This window comes from Centrocercus urophasianus, unplaced genomic scaffold, assembly GCF_019232065.1.
Source record: "Centrocercus urophasianus isolate 14NV4802_14NV808 unplaced genomic scaffold, USGS_Curo_1.0 seq_22, whole genome shotgun sequence".
In the NCBI taxonomy this organism is placed as follows: Eukaryota; Metazoa; Chordata; class Aves; order Galliformes; family Phasianidae; genus Centrocercus; species Centrocercus urophasianus.
In genome coordinates, this window is record NW_024884778.1 from 14,102,918 (window position 1) to 14,130,479 (window position 27,562).

The 27,562-nt window shown below is 37.9% G+C and overlaps 1 protein-coding gene across 4 annotated transcripts; it reads right to left on the reverse strand.

Moving 5' to 3' along the window:
* Positions 1-789: 789 nt before the first annotated feature.
* Positions 790-25,911, reverse strand: HDAC11 (histone deacetylase 11). 4 transcript variants are annotated; one of them, XM_042823398.1, is made up of 10 exons: positions 25,838-25,911; positions 25,009-25,157; positions 21,884-21,984; positions 14,701-14,817; positions 11,396-11,438; positions 10,257-10,333; positions 8,528-8,590; positions 6,340-6,436; positions 5,037-5,215; positions 790-2,682 (listed from the first exon to the last, which is right to left on the reverse strand). In XM_042823398.1, coding segments are annotated over exons 1-10 (1,071 nt in total). In that variant the 5' UTR covers positions 25,840-25,911; the 3' UTR covers positions 790-2,439. The 4 variants fall into 4 exon arrangements, with proteins under 4 accessions (XP_042679332.1, XP_042679333.1, XP_042679331.1 ...); XM_042823399.1 differs by lacking the exon at positions 25,838-25,911 and adding an exon at positions 25,642-25,691; XM_042823397.1 differs by lacking the exon at positions 25,838-25,911 and adding an exon at positions 25,440-25,596 and having other exon boundaries at positions 21,884-21,981.
* Positions 25,912-27,562: the final 1,651 nt, after the last annotated feature.

Here is a 27,562-nt window from a genome sequence, read left to right on the forward strand (position 1 = left end):
AGGAGATAGGGGTCAAACTCACCAGGCCAACTGTTAGATCAGAGACAACAGCATCAACTCCTCAGGTTTTTCAACACATTTCACATGTGGCTGACTGAAAAAAATTCTTTTGTACTATAAGCTTTTGGATGCATCTATTCTTAATTAAAGAATTTGAGTGAAAACCGATATTAGGAAAGATGAGCAACCAGCCTTTCTTCAGGAGATGTGTTTTGTTACACGTTAAGGCAGCAGTTGTGAAACATTCCTTCCTATTATGGGAAGATTTATAGTAAAAAAACGCAACTCAAAAAAAGGAAGCAAAAACAAAAAGAAAACCCCAAATGAATAGAAGTCCCACCTCTTTTCCCATCATCATCTGCTACTATTCAGCTTTCCAGCAGCCAGTTCTGATGGTTGCAGGTACCTGCAGATGTGTCCGTGACAGTGCTTGGTGCACCTTGTCCACTGGTAACAAGATTTGATATGAATCATAATGCACTAAGTTTAAATTCAACTTAAAAGTTTAGTCACGTCTAGAATGCAATATGGAATTAGAAAGCAACCTGAACACCTTATGATGACCTTATGATTCCTTTAATATTTACAGACGTAACTCCAACTTCACTTGAGAGGCCAACAAGGTAATTGCAAGAGAAGTCCTCCACTGTTGACGAACACTGTACTGCTCATCCTTGAGATATGCTGCAGTTTCAGCTACATTTTAACTGCCAAAAAAAGCACCTTTTTTAATGAAGTGTTTCATCCAAAATATTTACAGACAAAATAAGTGAAAAGCAAAGTCGCCAGCATTATTCAACATTATTTTAATCTTTACTGTGTTAAAGTAAAACAAACAAGTTAACACAAACAGAATATGCACTATTACAGCATTTTAGTTCATAGAAATTTCATTTATAATTTTATAAAAATTATATGAAAGAATACCAACATCTTTCAGTAACACAGTGTAGAAAAAAATAAATCTCCACATTAGTTGTACTCTGACCACCTATAATAAGAAGTTTAAAAGTGCCTTTTAACAATGGTGCTGCAAATCAAGATTAGTGCAATATGCCAAATCTGGTTTAAAGCAGCTATTTATAGCAATTGTGCAAATTCCAACCATTAATAAACATCATACATTTAAAAATGACATTACTGAGGTAAGTATTCTAATCAGAATGAAACATTCCTTAAATAGCTTACACACCAATTCTACTACATGGAAAACATCAAGAGTCCCTTCACAGAAAGGCTCAAACCTGAACAGAAGACCAGTGAATACCTGGAAGTTAAGAAAGCTCTTGCCAAATATAGAATTTAGTACATTTAAGATCCAATGCTACAAGCAGTAATTAATACATAATGTACCAACAAAAACAAACATTACAGTCAATCACCAATAATTTGCATCTGAATGCACTACTTTGTTCTCCTATCATAGTACCTCCTAGAACCTCCCATATAAGGTTATTACATTAGCTTACTGTAGAAGTTTCACAGTCTTTTATTTCTAAACACAAACAATTTGGTTACCAACTACGACTGTAGCTATGACTATCAGTAATCTTCAAGCAAGTGAAAAACGGTACTAGCTGGAAAAAAATTGAAATTTACTCTGCAAGGCTTATATATGACAAGTTGGTGATAAAAAGTATTTCATAATTCTACGTGACATTTTCTGCAACAGTTCTCAGAACACTACAATTAGGTTTAATTTTCTACTAAGTCAGAGTAAACAAACTACAATGCATAGTAACTACTGCCTATAAATGCAGGCCTCATTTCAAGAGGCAAAAATTACACTTATTGCTGATCCCTTACTGCCCATCTGCATACAAAGCCAAAGACATTTCATACTCTATTTTCAGTGTACTTAGAAGCAGAATCTACGTCACTGTAGTAAACAGGAACAAAATACACATTAACAAATGTTCATTCTGATAGGCTATGGCTTAAAAGCCAAGCAACTGAACTGTTCTCCATATTATTGCACTTGAGTGTTAAACTGAAAGTAAAAGACTGCACAGAACTGCTATAACAACCTTTAAAAAAGCAGTAAATACAATGCAGTATCTAAGAATAATACCAATAAGTTTAGTGCAGATTACTCCAGCCACTGTCTGAACCATACCACCAAATGGGCCTGGGAAAGTCCAACCACACAGTTCTTTGAACACAGTGGACAATCCATAACAATAGGAAGCAATTAAAGCTTTCTACAGTAAGATTATAAACTGAAACAAGGTACTCTTGAGTACATGTAAATTAGCACAGAAGGATTTGTTGCCTTCGCTCTAGACAGCTTCAGTAGTTAAACACAGCTAATCTGCAACTGTGTGCTGTCCATACTAGGTTATTTTACAGGCAAGCTCAGTCCTTTGTGAATTTCTTATATTAACCTTGGAAACTTCCTGCTCCTAAAACGCCAAATTTAAGGAAAAAAACTTTTAACCATCACTGCAGTGATAAATTGGTTAAGTCTGTTACAGAGTCCCTAATCATCTGTTCTACCTTAGGATTTTCAGCTTCGCTGGTTGCTAGGTCCTTGTCAATAAGCCCCAGGTTGTGCAAGTTGAGGATAGAATCAGCAATAATGCGGGCAGTCCTCTTCTGGTAGCCTCCAGATGTCACCATCAAAATTGGGATTCCACGGCTTCTGGCAGCCTTGAACACGACTTCATCTCTCTTCACAATTCCCTGCATGTTTACAACAGTTAGAAAAAACTGAAGTGGTACAATATGGTATTTTAGTTCTAACAGACTTAGTTGCTGGCTTATGGATTTGCAGTACGGGATGCTTAACAAGTAATTCAGCCTTGTATTTTGTATTGGGAACACAGAATTATTTTAAAAGCCTTGTTACAGACATTACATTATAAGCCTTTAAAAAAAAAAAAAAAAAAACAACAAAAACAGCAAATCTAAAATCTTTGTCTTAGTTCTAGAGGACACAACAGACAAAAGTTGCTTACTATAAATTCTTATAAGAATTCTTGCCCATGAGATATTAGGAAGTAAAAAAAAAAAAAACAAAACTGTCCACAAGCAAATGGAAAATTCAAAAATGTAGCTGAAAAATATTTTGCAAAACCATGAAATATAGATGCTTTTAGTTTGACACGACTCTGTAAACGAACAGTGGGTGCCAACACTAACAAATGAAAATCAAGCCAGAAAAATAAAGAATTATATCAGGAACAGATCCTGCAAAGAAGTAACAGAATTACAGAACGAGCTGTACACCTCTGGGGAGCAATCAGCAGAGGCAGAAAATGCTATCCTAAAGGAGAACTGGAAGCAGTCACTACTCATGAGAGCAGAACTGCCTCAGCAAATCCTCCAAAATCTCTAGTGGGTGCTCTCAAAAAACAGACATGGGTTTACTCCCAGCTTCTGCATGTTACTGGAAAAGAACACACAAAAATTGAAGATGACTGAAGCCTACTACACTTGCAATTTAGAAACAAGCTAGAGAGAATCCTGCTGCACATCAAACTTTCTGTCTATAGTGGAGGCCCATTTTGAGTACAATTAACACTACAGCGAGACTTCAAAACAAAAACAGCATCCACAACTGAAAACTGGACTATTTAGCTTTGAAGAGGCTCAATGTCTTCAGTTTTGGCAGTTCCACTAGGCTAGGATTTCCAGCTTGGTGAAACACATTAATCATTCCTAAGCCAACAAGATCAGAGAAAAGAAACCCTGCCCTCAGTTCAGAAACTTTTCTCCATCAGATGTCTGAAACAGCAGTCACACAAAGAAATGGCACACATTGCCTTTCACCTCTTCTTGTAAAGATGGAGGGAAGGAAAGGTGTAATAATTTTAGTGACATTTTATATAAACAGCACCCAACTGGCTACAACTCACTGTTCTTAACAATTAAGACATGGCAGAAAAAAAATTGAAAAGGCACATCAGTGTCTTTCATTTATCACTTGATGGCAGTCTCCTCTCCAAACCTCCTCCATTTCTCAGAGGAACTTCTACACAGTCATCAAAGGAAAACCTGGAAATTCCAACCAGTTCCCAAATCTTTTTACCCCAGACTCATTAAGGTATCTGGAGGCAATCAGAAAGCAAGAACACACAGCTTGGTGATGGAGACAATGAGGATGAGGAACTGCATCAGAAAGGCAACAGAAACTAACAAGAAACTAGAGCTTTGTGGAAGACTGAGAACTAAAGTGCTGAAAAACAGAACAGACTGAGTGATGGCTCCTTTAGGAAGGATTCCGAGAGTTCATAAATCAAGAAAGCATTTTCTTCTTCCTGTATTGAACTGGTAGACAAAGAAAGAGAATCAAGCCTGAAAACAGGACAAGGAACTGCCAGGGAAAGAATTATCAAAAAAGAAGAGGAAATGTGAGAGCTATAGAATTTCATATTTTGAGAAAAGCTTATCTGTTATGATATCGAGAAGGTGAAGACCTCTATGCAGGACAAATGAAAATTTAAATCTGAAACTAAGCGAGGGAGAAAAACTAAACTGAACAAGGAAGTGACAGTGCTATAAGAAAGAATGGAGAAAGTGGATAAAAACTCTTCATTTGTTAAGAATAACAAATAGGCTGCACAAGACTGCTAGATATGGGAGACAACAGAGGAGACTTTTAAAATAGACAGAAGTGCTACAGAGGAAATTAAGTGTTAAGATACATACCAAGCACAAGTGACAAAAACATCAAGTGGATTGCATGAGGGGCAAAGGAAACAGACGGAACTAGAGAATGATCATACAGGGAAAAAGCAGTGCAGTGTGATGCATACATCTGTCTGAATGCTATCTGCATGTTCAGTATGGGTATATTTTAGAGAGAAAGTGAATGATATTTAAACAGGCACATGAAGAAACAGTCAGGAAACGAAGAATAAACAAACATACAGTGAGCAATGGATGCATAGTTATAATGGAAAAATGTTCTGATTTACTGCGAAGTACATTCCTTACCTCAGCCTCACAAACTGCCACAAACAATTCACTCTTAGCACCAACTCCAGTATTCGGCGAATAATGAAAATCTCCACATATTTTAGTGTTATACAAACCTGAGGTGAAATAGCAAGTCCTCCCAACGGATCGCCATCCAGAATATCAGTTCCAGCATTGTAAACAATAATGTCAGGTTTTAATTCATTTAATGCTCCTTCCACATGAGTATGTACTTTCTGAAGGTATTCTGTGTCCTCTGTACCCCACTCTAACTCCACCTTCCGTTTTATGGCACCTGAAATGTTTGTGTTATTGAACAAGTAAATGCAGTGTGTTTTCACAAATTCCTCAGTTAAAGAACATTTTTCAAATACTTGTGTTTGTATCAACTGTAAGCACAGTGACCTTGGAAAAATTCCACTGAAGACAGAATTCAATGCAGGAGAAAAAAAAAAAAAATCTCCCTAAATCACAAATGCAAAACGTTGATGAAAAACAACTTATCTACAGCACTATTCACCAATCTGCAAAGAAAAAGAATAAATGTAAGATGTAAGCTAAGTAGAGCATAATAAAAAGAGAACACCAAACTGCTACTGCAGAGAAAAAGAAATCCACAATATAAACATCACTAAGAAATCAAGATGTTTTACTTTTATTGCGACACTAAAAATTTAACAGAAGGAGATCATGAATTTACGTGAATTGCTTTACATATAACAAGATTTAGCTTTGCCCCAAGCATTTTCAATTTAATGTTCTTACCCTGTAATCCTACCAGAAGGAGCAAACATCTATTCTTAATTTAAATCAAATTATTTCAAACACTTATAATAAAGCATTAAAAATAGAAAAGGAGTGTCGGAAAGGTAGTAGAAAGAAATCGAAGGTCGTAAAGCCTAGTTTTGCCTGCTTTTAGGCAGTTATGCTTAACTCTAAATCTGATCCAATCAAATTATGTCAGAGTTGTTTCAATATATGACTTCCACCTCAGCATAACCTATGCCTTAACTTAAGGGACTTGGAGCCCTAAATTCTAAGCATGGATTCAGCACACAGTGTGCATGAATAAATCTAATACACGATGATGCTTATTGCCTAGTGAGTGCTGAGTACTGTTTTTTTTAATGCTTTCCTTGTTCAACATCAGTGAAATAAAGGTATGCTTATGCTTCTCCCCCTGCCCAGTCTAACCAATACCCACAGCTTGCATTCAGTGTAGAAATGAAGGAAGGCACTTCATTCTCAAAGCAAAGTGAAACACTACTCCGACACGCAGCAAAATCATTCAAAGTAGTATGTTCTATGTGAAGTGAAGAAAAGATAACATGGTTGCAAGAAAACTTATCAGTAAATGAAAAAGTTATTAAAAAAAGGCCATTCTTTCACTTTTGGAATATGAACTTCAATTATACTTACGTTTAGCAAATCCATCTCCTGGATAAATAAATCTATTGTACACATCCATGATATATACTCTGTGATCATTCATGAAGTCCCTCTCATGGCCGTTTCCCTGAAGGAATTTTAGAGTTAGTTCTTTCTAGCACACTCACACAGAACCATAATCTGCAGATTCTAACATAATCAAGACTATTTAAAACTCCCACGACATCCCTTACTGATGGCCTTGAAGACTATTTTCAGGTATAGAATCTTGTGGGCTTTGACAGTATGAGTCTGAAGACTGCAGGTATTAAAAAAAAATCAACATCCTACTATCTCCACGAAGGTAATTACAAGATATTTTTTCTCTTGTATGTGAAATAAGAAGTGAAGATTAGAAGATAATTGCTTTTAGCAGCATCACAAATGCAATGTGGCCAAGACTGCAGAACAGGTACATTTTTATACAACTGGAAAGATAACTTCCAATACTTAGAATAGAAGTCTGCTGCAAGGATACTTACATCCTTGTATAAGAATAAAATATCAGACTGCAGTTTTCCTGATAACTCAAGCCTTGGTGAGATAAGCAGCCACTGGAAACATTACAAACACTAAATATGCAATGTAATAGTTTAACTTTTTAATGTTTAACACCACAAATTCCCTACAAAGATGTGTCAGGTGAAAAGGTAGATGCTCAAAAGAAAACAGATTCTGAATACTTTCTCCTTCTCCCATCTCTGAATAGTATTCTTTTATCTCTCATGTAGACTTGTTGCAACTAGTACAGTTACCCTTTCACAGTAATCACCAAGATAATTTCATCTAAATCAATGTATCATAAGGAACCCATTCCCTCACTCTCAATATATTCATTAGAATGATTTAATTTAAACTAGAAACAGAATTCCAGATATGTCCTCAATACTTCAGAAATATAATTTGTGTTCATTTCATAATCTTCCCCAGCAAGTACTTAAAATATAGTTCTGTTATGACTTCCCCCACTGGAAACAAAACAAGAAAAACAAACACAGAAACAATAGGCTAAAGCTAGTCAATACAAGCAATAACAGGAATAGGATACTACAATACTTCATATTTCTTTAGGCTAAAACATGGCAATGCCTACTTACTTCTTCAGCACATTTGGTCCAAAGAAACATTACTGATATAAATCTAGGAATACAAGAGCCTCTGGGTAAACCATTTTCTTATAAACAGTAAAACTCAAACACACCAAGAACTGGGACACTCACAGGATGAGAATGTCTGCACACTTAAAAAGCATCTGCTGAGCTAGTACTCCACACACCTCCTACTTCCCAAGGAAAGAAACAATTACAGAAAGGGGCAATTCAGCATGCTGGCTGAGGTCACAGGCATGACAGCTGAATACAAAAATGCATTCCAAGAAATCTTTTAAAAGAAAAAAAATGAACAAAAATTTAACACTAAACAAACAAAGAAAAAAACAAAACCAAAGGCACCCACACCTTGATGGAAATACCCAGACAGAACGGGAAACACAAAGCATCTTTTTGCTGCATAAGATACGCCTTTGTTTTTTGGCAATTTTAGGATGCCTTAACTTGCAGAAAAGAGAACTGATAGAAGATGGAACACTACTGCAATGGTTTATCCACAAAAATCTTCAATGCTTTAGATGGGATGCAATTTCAGCACATTAGTGCTTTTCTAAAAATACTATTTCCTTCCTTTTAGGATTTATTTTGGAAATCTTCCTAAAGATTAGATTTATTCTCAGCATCCATAGAAATCACTCTACCAGGGAAGAGAGATGCATGATTTACTTCATTAGCTTGAAGTCAATCTTTCTATTATAACACTGAAGGTCAAATTCACCTCCTGAGAAGGCTGCTGCAATGACCATGCAGCTGAACCAGCTGCCATTTCCTTATAAGAGATTTTACTTTCTTCCGAGAACCTGAACTACTTTTCAGACTATTCAATTCAAAAATATTTTTATATCTAACCACATGATGGAGCTGCAACTCAGTTTAATTTTATTGAACGGGCTTAACAGCCCATTGGAACATAAAATAATAAAAACAACTAAAATATTATCAGCTTTACCACCTATGATTAACTTTGGATCCCATGAGTTAATATTTCATGTTAGTAGTACAGAAAGGTGGTCTGTATCACACACTTGTACTTCTAACTAAACGGTACTGAATACAGCAAAATTACTCACCTGGTGAGCATCCAGATCAATAATTGTGGCTTTGGACACCCCTGGTACTCTTTCAAATAGGAACTGGAGGGGTAAACAAACAAACAGCTAAGAAGTTAGGTGATAGATTAACTGAAGGCTTGAAACTTGCACAGTGTATTATTGTTTCAGTTTTAACATCATGCTTGTCATTTCATTCACCAAATAAAGGGTTGAATTATTTCAAAATTTGTGATTATATAGTAAAAACCTATATGTATCCATCATATGAAATGCAAAAACCATGCATTTCATAGTCATCTGTGCAGATATCTACCTACCTGCAGAAGAATTTGGTGAAGAGAGGGAAGACAATTATTTTTACTCATATCCTTTTTCCCCCAGAATGTACCAGGCTCAAAGTAAGATGAAGGACATACCCTACAGCATCACACACTAATTTGCAAAACAGACTTTGCAAATAAGGCTTAAGCTCAATGGCACTGAATAACACAGGAGAGCCCAGGATAAGAAGGGTAGCTGTAGTAGTGCTGGATCTGCATAAGCACAGGTGGCAAGTCTCCACATCCCACTCCAGCCAGGCACAGGACAGGTCCAGCTAGGGATTATAAAGCTGACTGTGGCTCAGAGACAGCAGCAGCAATGACCGTATGTTGGGGCAAAGTGAAGCAAGAGCTGCATAGACCCTGAAATGGTGAGCAGCTTGTTTCCTGAGACATAAACGATAGCACAAGTGAGGCTTAACAGCAGGAAGGGAGAAATACTCCACTGATGGAATACAGCTCTATAAAACTCACCACAGCAGGGGCTGTATGCATTATAGTCACTTTTTAGGCTAGTAAGAGAATTCATCTGTTACTGCATGTCTACAAATAAAAAATACGCTTTTCTAATTCTTTGGGTCTTACAACTTTGCAAAATTACTATTTTAAAATATATATCATAAAAAATGTAAAGGTTTTGTGTCAACTGCTATCTGCTATAATTTCTCAATCTGTATCTTAACAATAGAGAAAACACAACACTGTGGATTGCTTTCTGCAAATTACAGTGTACAGAAATTAGGGTGTTCTGTCATTTAGTGTGCTGCAATCATTAGGTCTTTATGTTTTGATTATTACTGATATTTTATAAATATTCTAGTATACATACTAAAATATACTACTATACTATACATGCACCACAGGGCACTTGATAGAAATAAGCTCTAATTGCAGAAAGCCCCTGCTTCAGCCTTTCAACAGCTAAAGAGCACATGTATTCATCCAAATTCAGTGATTATCTTGGACACATTCATATTTTTATTTGTGAATTTGAGCTACTCTGAGGACCGCATAGAGCAGCCTGATTTGAAGAAAAGATTTTCTCTATTTAAGTCTCCATTACGAGCACCAAAACTCACATGGAATTTGCAGGTTCAACTGCAAGACTGGGATAATTATCAGTGCAGATACTACAAGACAATCTGCTTTAGCTTGCTTTTTTTTTTTTCCTGCAAGAATATATTAATGCAATTAGAGCAGTTTGCATTTCCATTCATAATTCCGACCCTGTATCTCTTTCCTTCCACTTCACAGGTGCCAATGCACTGTGCTGTGTAACATTAAATATCGCATCATTTTCCTATTCCTACCCATCTCTACAACATTTTATTTTTTCTGATATGAGGCATGTTAGTACTTATGAATTTCTGGAACATTTTTCCATTTGCACAAATAGTAGAAAATACTCTCAAAATGGTATTTCTTACCTTAATAGCCAGTGTGATATCAGCATATGCACAAAATCCTCCACCTTTGTCACTTGAACAATGATGGAAACCACCTCCTAAGCATAAAAATGTTGGATGGGGTAAAAACAAGATACCAGGGAACTTTTATAATCTTTATCTTTAAACAAACATGCACTTTCTTTATAACAAAAAAAGTGCTCGGCCCTCCCATAAAATTAAAAACTATACTAACCCAAAAGAGTTTAAGAAACCCGCTACAAACATCTAGGCAAGAAATTTATCAACCCTCATTTATACATCAATAAATCACAGGATTTTTTTAAGATGTGCTTAATTTTTAGTACTGGATTTTTACTTTATAGATAATACTTTAAAATATCATTTGCTACTAAAGGAGAAAAATGATAGCTTTACATTACACGTGTTATACAGCAAGTCTTCCTTCCACTTGGAGCTTATTTAAAACAAAACAAGCTAACTGGAATGTTGCACAAATAACACTATGCAAGATTTATTGCCTTCAGAAATACCCAGAAGTATTTATAAGATAATGGAAAAATCTCAGAATTGACAGGCACCAAAAATGACAAACCATTAGTTCAGTAGCTCACTGGTTTTGCATCACTACTTTGACATGAGGAAGGGTGCAGATTTATGTTCTTCATCATTTCTTCAGTCAAGCCTTTTTCAGGAAGAACCGCACAGCCAAAAGCAGACCAACTGGTATAGTCCAGCTGTACAGCACGTCAACCAAGCTCCTGGTCTGGTGTTATATGTGTACAGCACAGCTAGCAAGATCTATTTAACTTCTGTGTAATTTAAAGGAATATTTTACTGAAATATTTGCACATACTCTGAACACCTTTTTCCTCACTTCATTCTCACTACTACAATCCACACACAGTGTATAAATATCATATCTTTACCTGGTTATCTCCTTCCTATCAACAAATATTTTATCTAGTTATAAAACTGCAGCAAGGATGATAGCATAAGAGAACAAGTACTTAGTTCTCTTTTTTTCCATTTCAAGTTTCTTTTAGTTGAACACAATCCAGTCACTTTATTATAAACAGCATATACATTGTACTGAATGAAAATAGTGACTTTAAAAACACACAAAGTATCATTTAATACAAATTTCCATTTGTACTCACCCACATTGATTGCCCAGCCTCTATCAACAGCAAGTTTTCCTGCCTGAAGGAAATGACAATAAGAACTTGATGAGTGAATGAGGCAGCCACTGAGTGCTGAGTGCTCCCACCCCAAACGCAGCTCTTGGCATTCTAATGCACCCACTGCATTTGCAGATGCTTTACCAATGGAAGTCATTCTGAATCAGATCTCTCAACACAAGCCATACAAAACTATACGCAGTAAAATCAGTAGAAAAAAATATTTGATTTCACATCTGTATTTTACTTTCCTGTAGTTGAGCATATTTTGAACTAACTGGGCTTTGTGGAGATGAACACTGACCCCTAGCAGACAAATGGTAAACTGAAGGTACAAGCATTGGTAGGAATAAAAAGTGAGCAGAAATCTTCCAATACCCTTCCTTCTCATGTAAGAAATAGGAAGAACTTCAGCTCAAAGTTCTGAAAATACTGATTAACACAGCTTCAGCTGTGGGTGGGAACAGAAAAATGCCAAGCATTAAGTGTCCTGTTTTGTTTCTTTAAATAATGTAACACGCACAATATAAATATGACCAATTTTTGCTTTCTGACACCAAATGAAATCTGTGCCTGTTACTCCCCTATGAAATCAAATGACACTGAGGAAATGAAATGTACTGACAGTAGAAAAGATACATGGGGCTAAAGCGATAAAATTTAGTTGGAAAAAAAGGTTATTCTGACCAGTAGGATTCAAGGAAGCGTTTAACTGCAAGATTCCTTAAAGCCATATTAATAAAAGATGCATTTTTATTTTATTAAAAAAGAAAATCACATATAGGATTACACATAAGTATATGCTATATTTTATATTAATGTATTCTATATGTGATAAGATATACAGTACATCATGTCATATATACACATACAATCATACACACGATTTTCAAAAAGCAGCCAATCCTCCGCTGAATTAAATAATAAGCCTGAAATAAAACTCAGCAACAAGAGGTACTTTTCACTTTCTTTCACAGTAACTAATACATCCTCTTACATCTCCAGAACGACAAACCAAAATTTGTATTGGAAACAATAAGATAAATCCATCGTGCTTCCAAAGATGAAGTGAACAAAAGGGGATAGAGAAAAGTAACTTGAGTCCCAATATTTTGTTACACACCTTGACATCAAGTACATCTAGGAATCACAGACACAGATTGCTCAAGAATATGTTCTTAATTATACAAAACCCCACTTGGTACTGCCTACAGAAGGCTTATTCCTATTGACAGCATTCCCATATATATGCAAACAGCCAGGAGAAGATATTTTACTACACATAATTCTGGTTACTGCTGATACAACACTTCTTGAGGAGACTCTCATGGCTCTACTGATTTCTTCTGAGATTAAGGAATTTCCAAAAGTAGCATCAAGATACCATAGAAGCGCAAATGGACACTTAACATTTAACTTTGTGATTTCATCCTTTAAGTTAAAATAATTTTGTTTTCCTAAGTAATTCCCATATAAATTACGCTGTTACAAAACGTTACTTAATAAATATACATAGGCATATATTTTTGGCAACTGTGATGCAAATTCTTGTGTAATTTGCATCATGACCATTAAGCTTTGAAATTTAAGTATATAGCATTATAGCTTCCAGTTATTTATTTATTTATTTACAGATCCAGCAGTTAGACAGGATGCACATTTAAAGTACTAAAATACTGAAAGAAAATGCCATTTTTCCTGATCAAGACACTGAGCTGTTGTACCATTAAAGATACAAATATAACAGAAAAGCTAAGTATTTCATTCTGCTCTTATCTGATCCTAACTAGCTTTCTACTATCATTTCACATAGAAAAAAAACAGAGGACCCAAATGTAGCACTGCCCCAAGTCTGTCTCACATAAGCCCTGTAACGTATTTGGAAAACTTTCATCAAGGCTTTGGGTTGTCTCACATTACTTTCTCAGGTCAGATCCTGACATTCCACATTTTGGTAGATAAAAGGCACAGCACCACCTTTTATGCAGTACTCAAAAAAGAGCTCTTCATTTTTTTTTTTTTTTAATGTCCTTAAGAAATTCTTCATACATTCATGAAGGCACACACTTCAAAATAGGAAATCTCAATTCCATTGTTAAATTGCTAAGTACCTATATTACTCTTAACAGAAATGGGAAGCTACCTAGTAGGCTACTTTTGAAAATAATGTCATTTCTTTGTCATACTATTATGGCTTCCCAGTCTTCTCACTTTAAATATCTAGTGGTTGCAATAAATCATACATTTATATCTGGTATAAACATACTGAGAGGTTGGCCAACCCGCAGAACAATGTTCTTCAATAATTGGCTTCAAATGAATATAAAAGGAGCAATATCTGCTTCTATCCTTTTCACATGCATCCACTCTAACAGCTTCCTTCAGTAGTAGCTAAAATGTAGCAAAGATCCATTTGTATCATAACACTGAGGATTTCAGATAGGACTTTTTTTTCCATTTATGTAATTGTGACAGTTACCCACAAAAAGATTGGCACTGTTACCACCTTATCACAGACAAGGAATGAATAAAGGGAAGAAAGGGTCCCATTAGTTAGTGGTTCACAAACACGAAGACATATTTTCCTCAGTAAGTCCCTGGCTACAGCTATTAACTGCTTTCTTTCCACATCTTCAACATCTCTCATGGAAGTTTCTCAGGCAAAATTAGATTGTGTGGTGACTTGCACATCTCTCCTGCTCACAGCACTCATTTAACTGATCAGAAAGCAATCCTGTCAAGGTGAAACAGGCTGTATCTCACTTCAGCTGAGCTGCTTATGCAGCGTACACAATTGAACAAATGAACTAACTTTCATTAGTCAAATTAGACACAAAGTATTAAAAAACAAACCACATCATCACACTCATCTTTAAGATGAGTGCTTCATACCGAAAGTAACCAAACTACAGCCATTTAGTAAATATGTGTTTTCAAGTATCTTCTATTCTATTAATTTCACAACTATCCATTCCTAGAAATTGCTTGTATTTGAACAGTTACAAATTGTGCAGTTTTTGCATCTGCCATAATTCCTGTCACCTCTCGTTCCCTGCACAGGCTGCCCCTTACTACTTCTTTTGCTTCTGCAAATTACAGACAACAAAAATCAGGTTCATCCTTCATCTCTTTATTTGCTAAGTGCCAGACTTTGCTCATGTTTAGGACTGTACACTAACTTGCTTTCCTCAACAGGGCTTTGGGGTTTGAGGCTTTAAGTTACAAACAGCATTACAACTCTCAGGTCTGTATAAATACATCACAGCAAATCAAGAACTCCTTACCATTATTGTTCCTCCTGTCTGGGTTCGCAGAGGTTTCAAAACTTTTCTCTGAACAAGGAAGTTGGGAAGAAAGAGGACTGGTGGAATTTCTGTGATCGTAGCCACAACGAAGGACCACTAGGAGGGGGAAAAAAAGTTGCAATTAATGTAGCCTGTCTTAATGATGTCCTTTAGATGTCTCATCAATTACTACTCACTGAGAAGGAACCCATAAGGCCTTAGCAAGATTTTTGGTTTGCTTTTTTTTTTTCCCCTCAAGTGAAGGTGACCACAACGTCTACTGGCAACCTCCAAATAGATTCTTCCTGTTACACTGTTAACAATTGAACATTTCAATTAATCACCACCGCTATTTTTCTCCATACTTTAATATCCAATGGTACCAAGTCAAGAATTTTTCAGTCAGGCAGTATTTAAGAAAAAAAAAAAAAAAATCTGTTCCTGGGGTTGGGGAAAAGAATCATCAAATGTCTTTCAGCAGAATTAATAGCAACCTACAGTTAATATCTAAAGTACTTCTCACATCAATTCAATAGAATATACCGAGGAGAAAGGAAAAAAACCAAAACCAAACCACTTGGCTAAGATGTTTGAATACTTACATGCACACAGTGCAAATTTTTGCATGGAGAATCAATTAAAGTTTGTTAAGCATATTAAATACTTCTAAAACATGTTTTGAGGAAACATTTTGTTAAAAAGTCGTATCATCAAGAACGTGACTTGAAGGTTAGAACAAATATTTGCAGTATGTAAATGCTTTCAATGGAAAAATCACAGAATCACAGAATTGTAGGGGTTGGAAGGGACCTCCAGAGATCATCGAGTCCAACCCCCTGCCAAAGCAGGTTCCCTACAGCAGGTCGCACAGGTCGGCATCCAGGCAGGTCTGGAACATCTCCAGAGAAGGAGACTCCACCACCTCCCTGGCAGCCTGTTCCAGTGCTCCGTCACCTCACTGTAAAGAAGTTCTTGCGCACATTTGTGCGGAACTTCCTATGCTGCAGTGTCCAGCCATTTCCCCTTGTCCTGTCTCCACTCACCACTGAAAAGAGTCTGGCCTCGCCATTCTGCCCCCCACACCTTAGATATTTATAGACCTGGATCAGGTCCCCTCTCAGTCTCCTTTTCTCAAGGCTGAACAGACCCAGTTCACTCAGCCTTTCCTCATAGGAGAGATGCTCCAGGCCCTTCACCATCTTCGTGGCCCTCCGCTGGACTCTTTCCAAGAGATCCTTGTCTTTTTTATACTGGGGAGCCCAGAACTGGACGCAGTGCTCCAGATGAGGTCTTACCAGGGCAGAGTAGAGGGGGAGGATCACCTCCTTCGACCTGCTGGACACGCTCTTTTTAATGCACCCCAGGATGCCATTGGCCTTTTTGGCCACAAGGGCACACTGCTGGCTCATGGCCAACCTGTCGTCCACCAGGACACCCAGGTCCCTCTCCGCAGAGCTCCCCTCCAGCAGCTCATCCCCCAACCTGTACTGGTGAAATGCCAACAAACAAAAGATTACTTCAGAGAACTAATGACATTGCTACCAGGGATGAAACTTCTAAATATACTTCACAGCCAAAGTCACAAGCAAGTTTGTACCTTTTCAATCAATACTAAGACATTCAAGTCCTGAGAATTGGAAGCTTCAAAGCCTGTACAAATATTTCATATGGATCCTGTTTTCTTCAACATTAACAAATATAAGCAGACCACATTCTGCAGGCTAGCTGCTGGTCAGCAAAGACAGGATACACAACTGGCCAATTTTGATGAAAAACAATTAAATGCCAACATCAGGGTATTCTGGCACTCAGTAAGTTACTGTGACTTCATAGATATCGCTCTAACTGGTGAGTACTATTTGTGTCTTGGTGAAGCACTGGCATTAGCATCATGTGCACAGGCACTGCTTTCAACAATTCATTATTGTATTACTATAAGTAAACATACAAATACATTTATTGTTATTCACTAATTATAGCATCTGCTCTCAGTCACTAAGAAGGCACTTTATTTTCTAATAACTTGAAAAAATCCTTCTGCAAGATATTTTAGCTTTAAAATAAGCACAATGTAGCAAACTAGATTAAATCTCAGCATTCTGCAATGGAATTGCAAGGGATTACAATTGCATAAAGTATGTTTTTCTCATATCAAATGACAAGCTTGCCATAAAATTTAAACACTTAAACACTCAATCTTAAAACAAACAAATAATAACAATCCCAGTGGGAAGAAGCAGGAATAATAAGGACTCAAATCGACAAGTATTTTCCTGCAGGTTTTCAAGTGATTGCAAGCAATCCATACGTAGTGCAAGCAAACAAGTAGTAAAGCTTCTTATTCAAAGTTAAGGATATTTACAAGAACAGCTCCCAGTCCGAAGACATTCACTGTCTGGGATTTAGTCTTTGGCCATAAGGAAAATGTTGGGATTCAAGAATACAGCTGCTGACATTGATGGTTCTCAAAACAAACCACACTGCAGAATTTAAGAAATACATTGCCTCAAACCATGGGCATTCTTGCTTGTTTCTTCATCTTGCTAATTTTGCTTTCCAACATTATCCAGAATAAATTCTCAGAACAGTTATATATACACCTGGAAAGGGACTTGAAAGAAATTGGTTTTCAATAATTATGCATCTTATGTCATAAAAATTAGAAATGATTTTGAACAGATAAGGACATCAATTTTGCTTTGCATGCTGTCAGTTACCTGCAATAATGTAGATTTTCACACTAGTGATTATTAGCTTCCTTTGATACAGAACCAACTCTTCAAACATTAATTTTAAAAATCACTCCTTTTTGCTTTCAAATGGTACATATTATAGAAGAATAGGAGATGCTGTTTCTTTTGGTAGATATTTGCTCTCACTTAGCCATCAGTTTACCGATTCCCTACTAACGTTCTAGTAAATATGTAATTATACAACCAATTAAAACTGGGCCTGCATTCAGGAAGAAGTAAAAACCACGCAAACACTATTCAATGTTACTTCACTTACTCTTCTCAACTATCAACTCAGTTTAACTTATTTTCTTTATTTTTTAATTATTAGTGATTATTTTCTTCCCTGTGCTTCAGATAAGCAGTTCTATGTACAAATTTAGAACTCAAAAATCATTTATTTTTCTTAAAAGAAGTCAGGTTAACCCTTCACTGCTATATTTTCCTTCCACTCCTCCTCCTCCCAAAGTAAGGACTAAGTCAGCATCACTCAGCCAAACTTTATGTAATAGCCTAAGTGAAACGTGATACACCCCAAAACTAAACAAATTTAAGAGTTTTTAACTGTCCCTGTTTAAACTCAGACTCCATATTTTACAATAAGGTTCTACAAGAATATCCCTCTAAATGTTTAATTAGCATCAATGTGTATACTCCCTAACTCTAAAATCCTCCATTCTTAAGAATGATAAAGAAACTTCCAAGTTGGAATATGTGGCATTAACTATTCAAGCACTAAAAATTAGCATGCAAATTACTAGGAAGATAAAGCTGAGACAGTAGTTTTATGTTGATCATTCTGGACAAAAAACCCACACACAACCAAAACCAACCTCTGATGCACTGCCTTTCATGTTACACATTCACTGCATCCCAGTAATTCAAAACAACCAATAACACGTCATTAAAAGCATTGTTTTGTAAAACTTTTAAAACAAAATTTAAAACTATGTTTGAATGTTTTCCAAGTTTGTGGAGCAGCTCTCAGTTTTATGGGAGAATTCACAGATCCAACACCAAGCACCTAACAAGACTTTAATTCAGAAGCTTGCTGGGGACAATATTGTTTGTGTCACCTTTAAAGGAAGTATGGATAGTAGTAAGTAGGAAGTAAGGATAAAGGATAGTAAGCAGATACTGCACTGGTGATAATCGCACTGGTGATACCTTACGGTGTCCAGGGACTACTCCAAAGAAAGGCAAGCTGCCAAACCTCACCATTTTTGTGTATCACTCTCCCAACTGAAGAGTTAGATGTTGAAAAGAAACAACTCACTGTACACCAAATGTTACTTTCTCCTTTTAAGAGGCCTAATTGTTTTAGCTGCAAATAACGCTCTACTGAGCCTGCAGATCAGTGGACATACCGAAACTTGTCAAATACTGCTCCCTCTAACCAAGCCCTCCTGTACAGTGTTTTATCCAAACATATTCAGCTACCAGCTACCATTATGTTCAAAACAACACAGGCTGAACTGTTTTACAAGGCTGCCTCTACAGCTTCCATTCCCAAGCACACTGCCAGCACCACCAGGTGACAAACAGACACGCACTTCTTGTCCCAGAGCAGATTCACTCAGATGACAGGGTGAGAGTCAAAGCACACAAGCACTTGAGCACTAGAAAACACTCACTGTGATCAGAAGGTCAGAGCCCAGCAGGCTCACGCAAAATTTTTTCTGAAGGACTGATGTACTTCTTCAAAAAGTGACACACTTGTCCTTGATGTTACATATTGATCTTGTACAAAACCAGACTTCCAAACAATTTTATTTGCTCTTGATTTTACTTTTCACTACATGTAAATATTCACAATTCTAAGAAAATGATTTTTTCTTAAAAATACCTACATCATTTGCAAATACATAGAAGCAGATTAAAACATGTGAGTTTGCTTGACTGATCACCTGCTTCAGATCTGTTCCAGAAAAACATGTCTTGCATTTGGCTGACAACAAACACTGTCCATGTCATTTGCATTTCAGTATTCAGTCACATCCTAAAACTCCTGATAGATCAAAAAGTTTCAAGTATAAGACCTACAAGGTCTAAAGACAGGTTTAACCTCATTGCCTAATCCCTTCCACAAATCAGGACACTGATATACGTTAAATCCATTATTTTACCTAGCACTGGAACAAGAGGATGAGCAGGGAAGCACAACAAGCTGATTATCCAAAGTCTCATCACTACCTTATGGACCTAGGTTCATGAAATAGTACTGAAGGAGAAGTAACCTCAATTCAAAATACCACGTTTTGTTGTAAGGATTGTTCATGTTATCTTAAGCAGGCAACCAGATACACTCTTTCTCCTAAGGCAGAACTGACTGACAGTATTCTCTGATCTACTTCGCACTTAACATTTTGTTTCTCTACAATCAACTCTCGGCCCATTCCTAGGACAGCTTCTTCAGCTGCAACTGAGATATCACACACCATCCCCCCTTGCAAGTGTTTCATGTTGAAATTTTAAACGAGGAGTACTCCAATGATTCATTATTTTAAGAGACCCAGATGCTCCCAGAATGCAAGCATCTTTGTAATCTTCAAAAGTGCTAACATGAAATTATATCATTTTATTGGTAAATCCGTATTTGTCTGTATTAAAAAAAAAAAATAGCACAGTGGACTTTACGCAAGGCAGCAAACAGGGAACCCTGGGCCATTTCATGTAAACAAAAAATAATGTTGCTAGATAAGTGAACACTTTGCTGCTTAGTAGGAGTTCATTGACAAGACCAATATGCTATCTTCTAATTGCTACAGCTGTAGGAACTACGGTCTCAAATAAAGGGGAACAAGAGAGAATTAAGATCATCTGAAAGTACAAGACAGCATTAGTTTTGAACCCCAGGAAACAAGTTATCTGCCAATTTTCAGTGAAGAGATCCTACAGGTACTAAAAACACTATGTATTTCAAACTGAGCTACGCACATTACACTGCTTCAAAGAGGTGACTCAGTAAAAAGAGGTGGGTGGTTCATTGAAATTAAAAGCTCAATATCAAGAATAGCAGCAATAAGATCAAATCTACTGATGTATGAAATTACAAATAACTTCATAGCTATGAAGAGGCCTAAGTGAACACTGCAAAGGAATAAAGCAAAAAGAGTCAGACAAATCAAAGATTGTTTACACAGAAAAAAACCATCAACATTTCAGAAATAACAATACAAGTGATTTTACACCATAGGCAGGCAAAGATGACTCAAAGTAACTTATTCTGAATAACAAAATGTAAGATTATTTTTGTAGCAATTGGACAGATCAACACAATGGGAAAGGCATTACAACAGACATGTGATGATGGAAGGACCAGCATGATAGAAAGGTGCTATAAAGGAAGGGAAGAGGATTGCTCACCAGTACCAGAAGATTCCAGGTTCACAGGGGAAAGCTCCACCAAGGAGGGATCTCCAGGAAGAGATCCTTCCCCAGTGGGGGTCAGCCTTTCTATGAGGTCTAAGAGAGGTGCAGCCAGGCTCCACCCCTTCCTGTCACAGCTGAATTGCCTTCACCTGTGCCCCCAGGGCTGACCGGCTCCTTTCCCCAGGTACTCAATCAGTGGTTTAGGCCAGGACTCAACAGTTCTCAGACAATTTTTACAACAAATCTCTTCCCTCCAAGTAGAGAGCTGCCAAATAAAAGCAATCTTAACTGGTACTACTCAATTCCTTTCGTGGACGACTGTATTTTCAAAACTGAAGATCTCTTATGTTTTAGAGTTGAAGCATTCATTTGTTAAACTTGCATTTATGTAGAAACAGCCAATGAATGCTCTTTGTTCTTTGTGAGTATACAACCCTGTACGAGCTGCTACTGCAAGTGTTCTTACACACACAGCATACAAGATTATGCCCTTTGTTGACCTTTCAACTCTCTCTGTACTCCACTGATATAGGCAGTCTTTAGGTACAACTCCATTTCTTTCTTCCCTACCCCTCAGGCTGATGATAGAATTCCTGCATGGATGCTCTTCTAAGATTATATAAGCTTCAAATCCATACAGCAAACTTTACATTAAAGAAAAAATATTGCATAACAATCAATTTCAGGGTTCTTCTACACATTTTCAATTTCAGAACCATACTTCATTAGACTAAAACAAAGCACATTTAAGACCAAAGCCTTGGCAGCAAGGAAAATATTATTTATTATTATTTATTATATTATTCATCTCAAACATTATTATTTTCCTTATGTTCATTAAACTTCACTGAAACATGGCTATGTAAGATGGTAGACTCTCCCTCCCATCCCTCTCCTACACTTTGGCTTGTCTAATATTTTCATTATTCTCTCTCAGTATTCACCATGACAACATTGAATTCAAAATTTGTCACTGCTCTGTAAAAGTTCATTCTGTATTGAATCAAGTGGGCTATCTGCTGCACTTGGTACTAATTCTAGACACTTTGTTTGAAAAGCATATTAGTTTAAGTACACACCTTCAACTTATTAAGGTAGCGCCTTGTGTGAACAACCAAAAGATCTTCATCCGTAGCCTCCCGCGCTTGCACAATCGAGTCATCTCCAATTAGTTTTTCTTCTGAAACAACAGGAGAAAAATTATAACTGTCATTGTATGCCATATAGCATTCCCATATTCCACCTGGTCAAAGAAACTGCTTTGAGCTTAATTCCTACATCTGTTACGGAAATCACTGCAACCATTGTTGCTTACTTGCAAGTTTTGCAAATACATACTCTCTACACAAGCTCTTAAAGAGAAGTTATCAATTTTTTTTCAGATAGTTTTCATAGTGTATTCATGGCAACCTCACATTTCAACTAAAAGAAAAAATAGGTATCAACTGAGGATGGACAGGCAAGAAAACTTACAAGGCTCCTTATAGTCTAAGATTTGATATGCTTGGGAACTCTCAGTGTTCATACCATCAAATATTCCTTTAATATGATTTTTTTGTAAATTTAGTTGATAATAGTATCAAAGCTCTAAATTAAAATGGTACACATAAAATCAAGACTAAAAACAACTCAATTACTTGGATGTTTATGGACAAAAACACTTACTGTTAATTCTGATATTTCTGTCACGTCCTTACTTCATTTAATTTCAAGAAATACCAATAAACAGCCATTAATAATTCTTTCCTTCAGAGACAGTTCATTTTAAAACTGCTTTTAAAGGAGTAACTCACAAAGTATCCCTCCAAGATTTCTATATGCCAACAGCGTGAATGTTTATATCTGGATATACTTGCCAGAAAGTTCCAGTCTGTGTTGACTAAAAAAGTCAAGTAGTGAAGAAAAACAATGTTGCTTTGCACAGGATCACTACAAATAACAAATACCAGGCACCAACGCGGATTTTCCCAGACAAGTTTTAATACTTAATTGCTGCAGGGCTGCAGATTTCCAAGATCAGACCTTTTCTTCAATTTTAAACTTGGCGGAAGGGAAGAACTCAAATGGAAAAGATTTTGTTCTTAGTGTTATACGAGCACAGCACCTGCAATAATATTTATTTTGGCAAGCTTACATTTCCCTGGACTGCACTTAAGAAGCATTTCATTCACTCACGTCAGACATAAAGCCAACATGCTAACAGCTCCATTCTTGAAGAAAGTAAGCGTATGAGGATTTTCACTGGTGATTTTTCTAGAAGATAATAGGAAACAGCACAGATCAGGTGTTCCCAGGAGTTGCTACAGAGCCAGAGAGAAACAGGAATGTCATAAGGTACCCTGTGGCTTTTTTCTTTTACGGTGAAAAGAGGGTGAAATATTTGGGAAAACTGTTTTCCTGTGAAAGACGGGAGTGAAGAGTAGACATTTCACACAGAAAAGAACTGGAAAAAAAAAAGGCTACACAGGGAAGGAGAAAAGAAAGGCAAAGGTTCTGAATAAGAAAATAGTCATGAAATCCAAGACTCTGATAGTAAAGATCATTAGAGGTCAGATCCAAAACACTGCTAATAAATAGTGTTTTAAGTCATGTAACCCAGTTAAACGAATACAAGGGAGCCTAAAGTAGGAAGGGCAACATTTTACTGAGAAAGATCATCAGCTGAAGAAGTCATTAGGTCCACATGAGCCGCAAAGGCCTGCCTCTTGGACAGCCTTCGTTTTGGCAAGGGTTTGTTTGTTTGTTTTCCCCCTTCCAACTTAATGAGAAAACTCAAGTTTCAGATAAAGGCTTTAAAGGCTCTGACCTTAATCTTAGTCCTTACACTTGCATTTCCTTGAGGTATTTGTCTACATTTTTTAAGTTATTTAAGAAGCAATAATGAGCATCAACACAAAGTTCTTCTTGCAAACAGCGGGATTTCAAAGCTCCCCCAGAGATATTATCAAAGTATTATCATGAGGTTGACAAAGATTTAGATAGGTTGCACTTGTATTTCACACTGAAGAGTGCCATTTGCCAGCAGACTGCCTGCACTCTCACGAGCAACTATGTTACAGCCTGCAGCAAGGCAGTCATCAACTGCCTGGTTTTCCCAAGCCAGACAGACTGTCTCCTTCCGTATTACACCACATGTAAAAGCAATGGAAGCACACTGGCTACAGAAAAGTGTACATGGTACTTCCAAAATGTACTGTAAGCTTGCAGTTAATGCAGGAGGGATTTTCCACTTGTTGCCAGAAACCTGAAGTCTGCATTTCATTTCAGATCCATAGTCCTCAAAAAGAAAGAAGAAACTGGAATTGCAAACAGCATCTTCAAGAAAAAACTTAATGGAAATATTCTCACACATTTGTACATACACTGCAAGAAAAGGCAAAATCATCACAACTCTGTTGAACATCAAAAATTGGCACTGTGCTATGCACATATGGCACCTGACTCAGGCTATGCTTCAAGTCAAGACCCTGGTGCCCACCCACTTCAGAGGTGAAAATAGTTCTCATCCTACATGCACCCTTCTTGAAAAGGTCAAACAATAAAATTCTGCACAGTTCACACTTGTCTTCAAACCCCAAAGCCTAGAAATATTTTAAGATTGTCTAACACACTGCTATGCTCATGTTTCTCCTTAATCCTTTTTACTCAGCCTTGTAAAGTTCTAGGCCAGAGTGAAATTCACCAAGCTGGTTACTCTGACTAGCATTATTCATGCCACTGAGAAGAGCAAGTTGTTTAATGAGCTTGAATTTTCAATCACATTTCACGAGTTTCACCCTGCACAGGCACCATGACTGAGACAATTCTGAGCTTTGTTCAGTGGAGCGAGCAAGAAGCGACATTTCCAAAGGACTGTGAAATAAACCTTTGTATTAAAAAGCCCTGGTGTAGGAGGCTTGCTCTAACGATTTCATCCGTTTAATGTGCAACATCTTCAAAAAAGTACAATACAGCATTCAACCCACCTCACAAATTCTGCCATCAGTTTAACTTCTTTAGATTTAAGTCTGCATCTATTTAAACATATTAAAGCACTTCAATGATTAAAGTGCATAGCTAAGATCTATATGAGGAGCAATAATGACATACAGTCATTATTACACTGGCAGTCATTAGCACAAGTCTGCATTAATAACATTGGTTCATTCGAATGTTGGTCTAAGTGGTTGGTTTGTTTGGGTTTTTTTGTTTGTTTGTTTTTTACCTTTCAAGAAGTTGATTACTTTTCCCCATTTCCCTGCATCAAATGGATGTAGTTTCTCCAGTCCCATGAAGGTGATGTTGTAGTCTGGAGAATACACGATAGGCCAGCAAGTTGGTGGAACACCTTCATATAACTCAGTTCTGTGAGGCCTTGAAAAGCAAAAGCCAAACTAATTACATTTTTAGCCAATTGCTTATGCATCTAAATATTTTTTCACTGAATTCCCAAGCTACAGGTTCTTAGCAATCACAGCTTAACATCAGGAATAGCTCCTGAGGATGCCATTCCCCATAGTCACAGATAGGAGCACCTGTTCACTGCTTTGCGGTTCTTTTTACACAACTCACTTCCCAGCAGCACAGTCAAAACACTCAAAAAAAGTGAGGAAAAAGAAAGGACTAAAGAATGTACTGCCTGTGAATTATGCATACATAGTTCTGCCGACATGAATTAACGGACACATTCGCTTCTCTCTGACAGCCTTCCATGTTCATCACGCTCTGCCTTACAACATAACTTCAACCAGAGACGTTTCCAGGCTCACGTGCAAACACAGCGAGCTTTCAGACAGGACACACGCGCAGTCAGGCCCGGTGCTCCCACCCCAACAGCTCCGTGCCGCACAGCGTTCACCTGAGAGAGAAACGGCCCGGACTGCAGGAGCCGCCAGGTGCCGGCTCGCGGCTCCGCCCCTCCCGCCGCCAGGCCCCAAAGCCGAGCAGGCCTCCGCCAGGCCCGCGCGCAGCCCACCCCTCAGAGTCGCCCGCCGCCGGCACAGCCCTGCCACGGCGCCGGGTTCAGCCCGCCCGCAGCCCCCGCCCGTACTCACATCCCAGCGCCGGGCCGGGGCGCGCCACGAGGCCGCGCAGGGGAAGGGTCGCCCCACGGCCCGGCACAGCCAGCCCCGGGCCCCGCCCGCCGCGGGCGGAGACAAAGAGGGGCCGGGCCCGGGAGGGTGGGGCGGCGGGCGGCCGGGCTGGCGTGCTGGGCCTTCCCTCCTGCCTGAACGTGCAGACTGCATTTCTTATGCAATTGTACGGCTACATCGGCGGCACCGTCACGAGAAACTGCCCATCCATAGCGGCAGTATCCGTCAAGCAGCACACAAAGCACAGCAGCGCTCAGGAGGTGCAAGGCGCCTGTGTGAAAGCTGCAGACAAATATCTCGCCTTTCTAAATCTGCCTGCCAGCTTCGGCTGGCCTTCATTTTGATGAATGCCTGCATGTCACCTCAGCACTTATGGAGCAGCAGGAGACCGTCATCCCAACAAAACATTCCATCCCTTTGACATTATCTGTTAATTAACATACTTCGTTCCAGCCCTTTGTGCGTGTGCCTCAATGTCAGTCCGGCATACCTTTTACTCTTTGTCCCTAACCAGCTAATGCTGGATGCTCAATTAGAGTTCTAGTGTCATTTGGCTCATTAGCTCCAAATATGTTATTTCATTTTCATTTAACTCCTAAACTTAAATTAAAAAACACATTTGCAGACAGGTTTCCTCACTTGTTGGTGTGGTAAATTGTTGTTCAGGTGCATTCTGCCATTTAGCAGTCACATCCAAACTTTGACACCCACACTTCTCAAAATGGAACGTTGATTTAACCATTAATTTTTCACCCAAACAACAGCAAATGAAAGAACCTTCTCTTTGTTGGCTCGTGGTGGCATTTGTTGCTCTCATTTTCCTCCTGTGTCCCAGCAGTTAGACAATTCTCACCTGCAGAGCAACCACAGTAAGGTCCTCAAAGAGCTCCCTTTTCTCTCTGCAGCAGTGGCACAGACGTGCTTGCTCTCTTAGAGACACCTTATGGAATTGCTCTGAATGTTCAGAACAACCCTTCACTCTACCTGCAGGATGATTATTTTTGCCATCTACCAGTAACATGCACCTGTTTTGTGCAGGACGCATGATTTAAAATATTCTAAATTAGAAAATACTCCTACAGTTTCTCTGCATTACTGCATGTATTTGAGCATTCAGCAGTTGTTACTGTCAATACTGCAGCAATATTGGCAGCAGCAGAACTGCAGCCGTGGACACAACACCCTGCAAGCACTCCATGGGCACAGCCCTCATTCCAGAGAATGAACCATCCAGCTGTGAAAACAGTTACACTTTATTACTGAAATGAGTGCTGCCACTGTCACTTGAACTAGTAGCAGTTTTTAAACAGTCATACCAGGCATAATATTATTGTTCAGTCTCATCATAAACCTCCTTATGAATTAGCCCCAAAATACACACAGAAATGACCACTCTGAATTTTGGACATGCGTGGAGATCCAGCACTCTACCAGCAGAATTTTCAAGACAAGTGGATTAGGAAACATTATGGCATTGTAAAAAACAAATAAACAAAATAGAGCATAATAAATGATTACATTTTCAGTTCACTCTCAAGAAGTTTCTCATGGAGTTCAAATGTTTGGGGTTTTGCTTGTCTGTTTGTTTTTGTTTTTGTTTTTTTTTTAATGTTGCAATGTTCAAAACAAAGTAAAATTTTAGAAGTCAGCCAATCTTTAAATTGTTTGAAATATGCATAGGTGAAA

Coding starts and splice junctions, on each gene's coding strand:
- HDAC11 (XM_042823396.1), bottom strand. CDS start 25,471: ATGTGTCCGTTAATTCATGTCGGCAGAACTAT. Junction 6,437..8,527: donor TTGATCTGGATGCTCACCAG/GTGAGTAATTTT, acceptor AAATTCCTTCAG/GGAAACGGCCATGAGAGGGA. Junction 2,683..5,036: donor GACTTGCTATTTCACCTCAG/GTTTGTATAACA, acceptor GTAAACATGCAG/GGAATTGTGAAGAGAGATGA.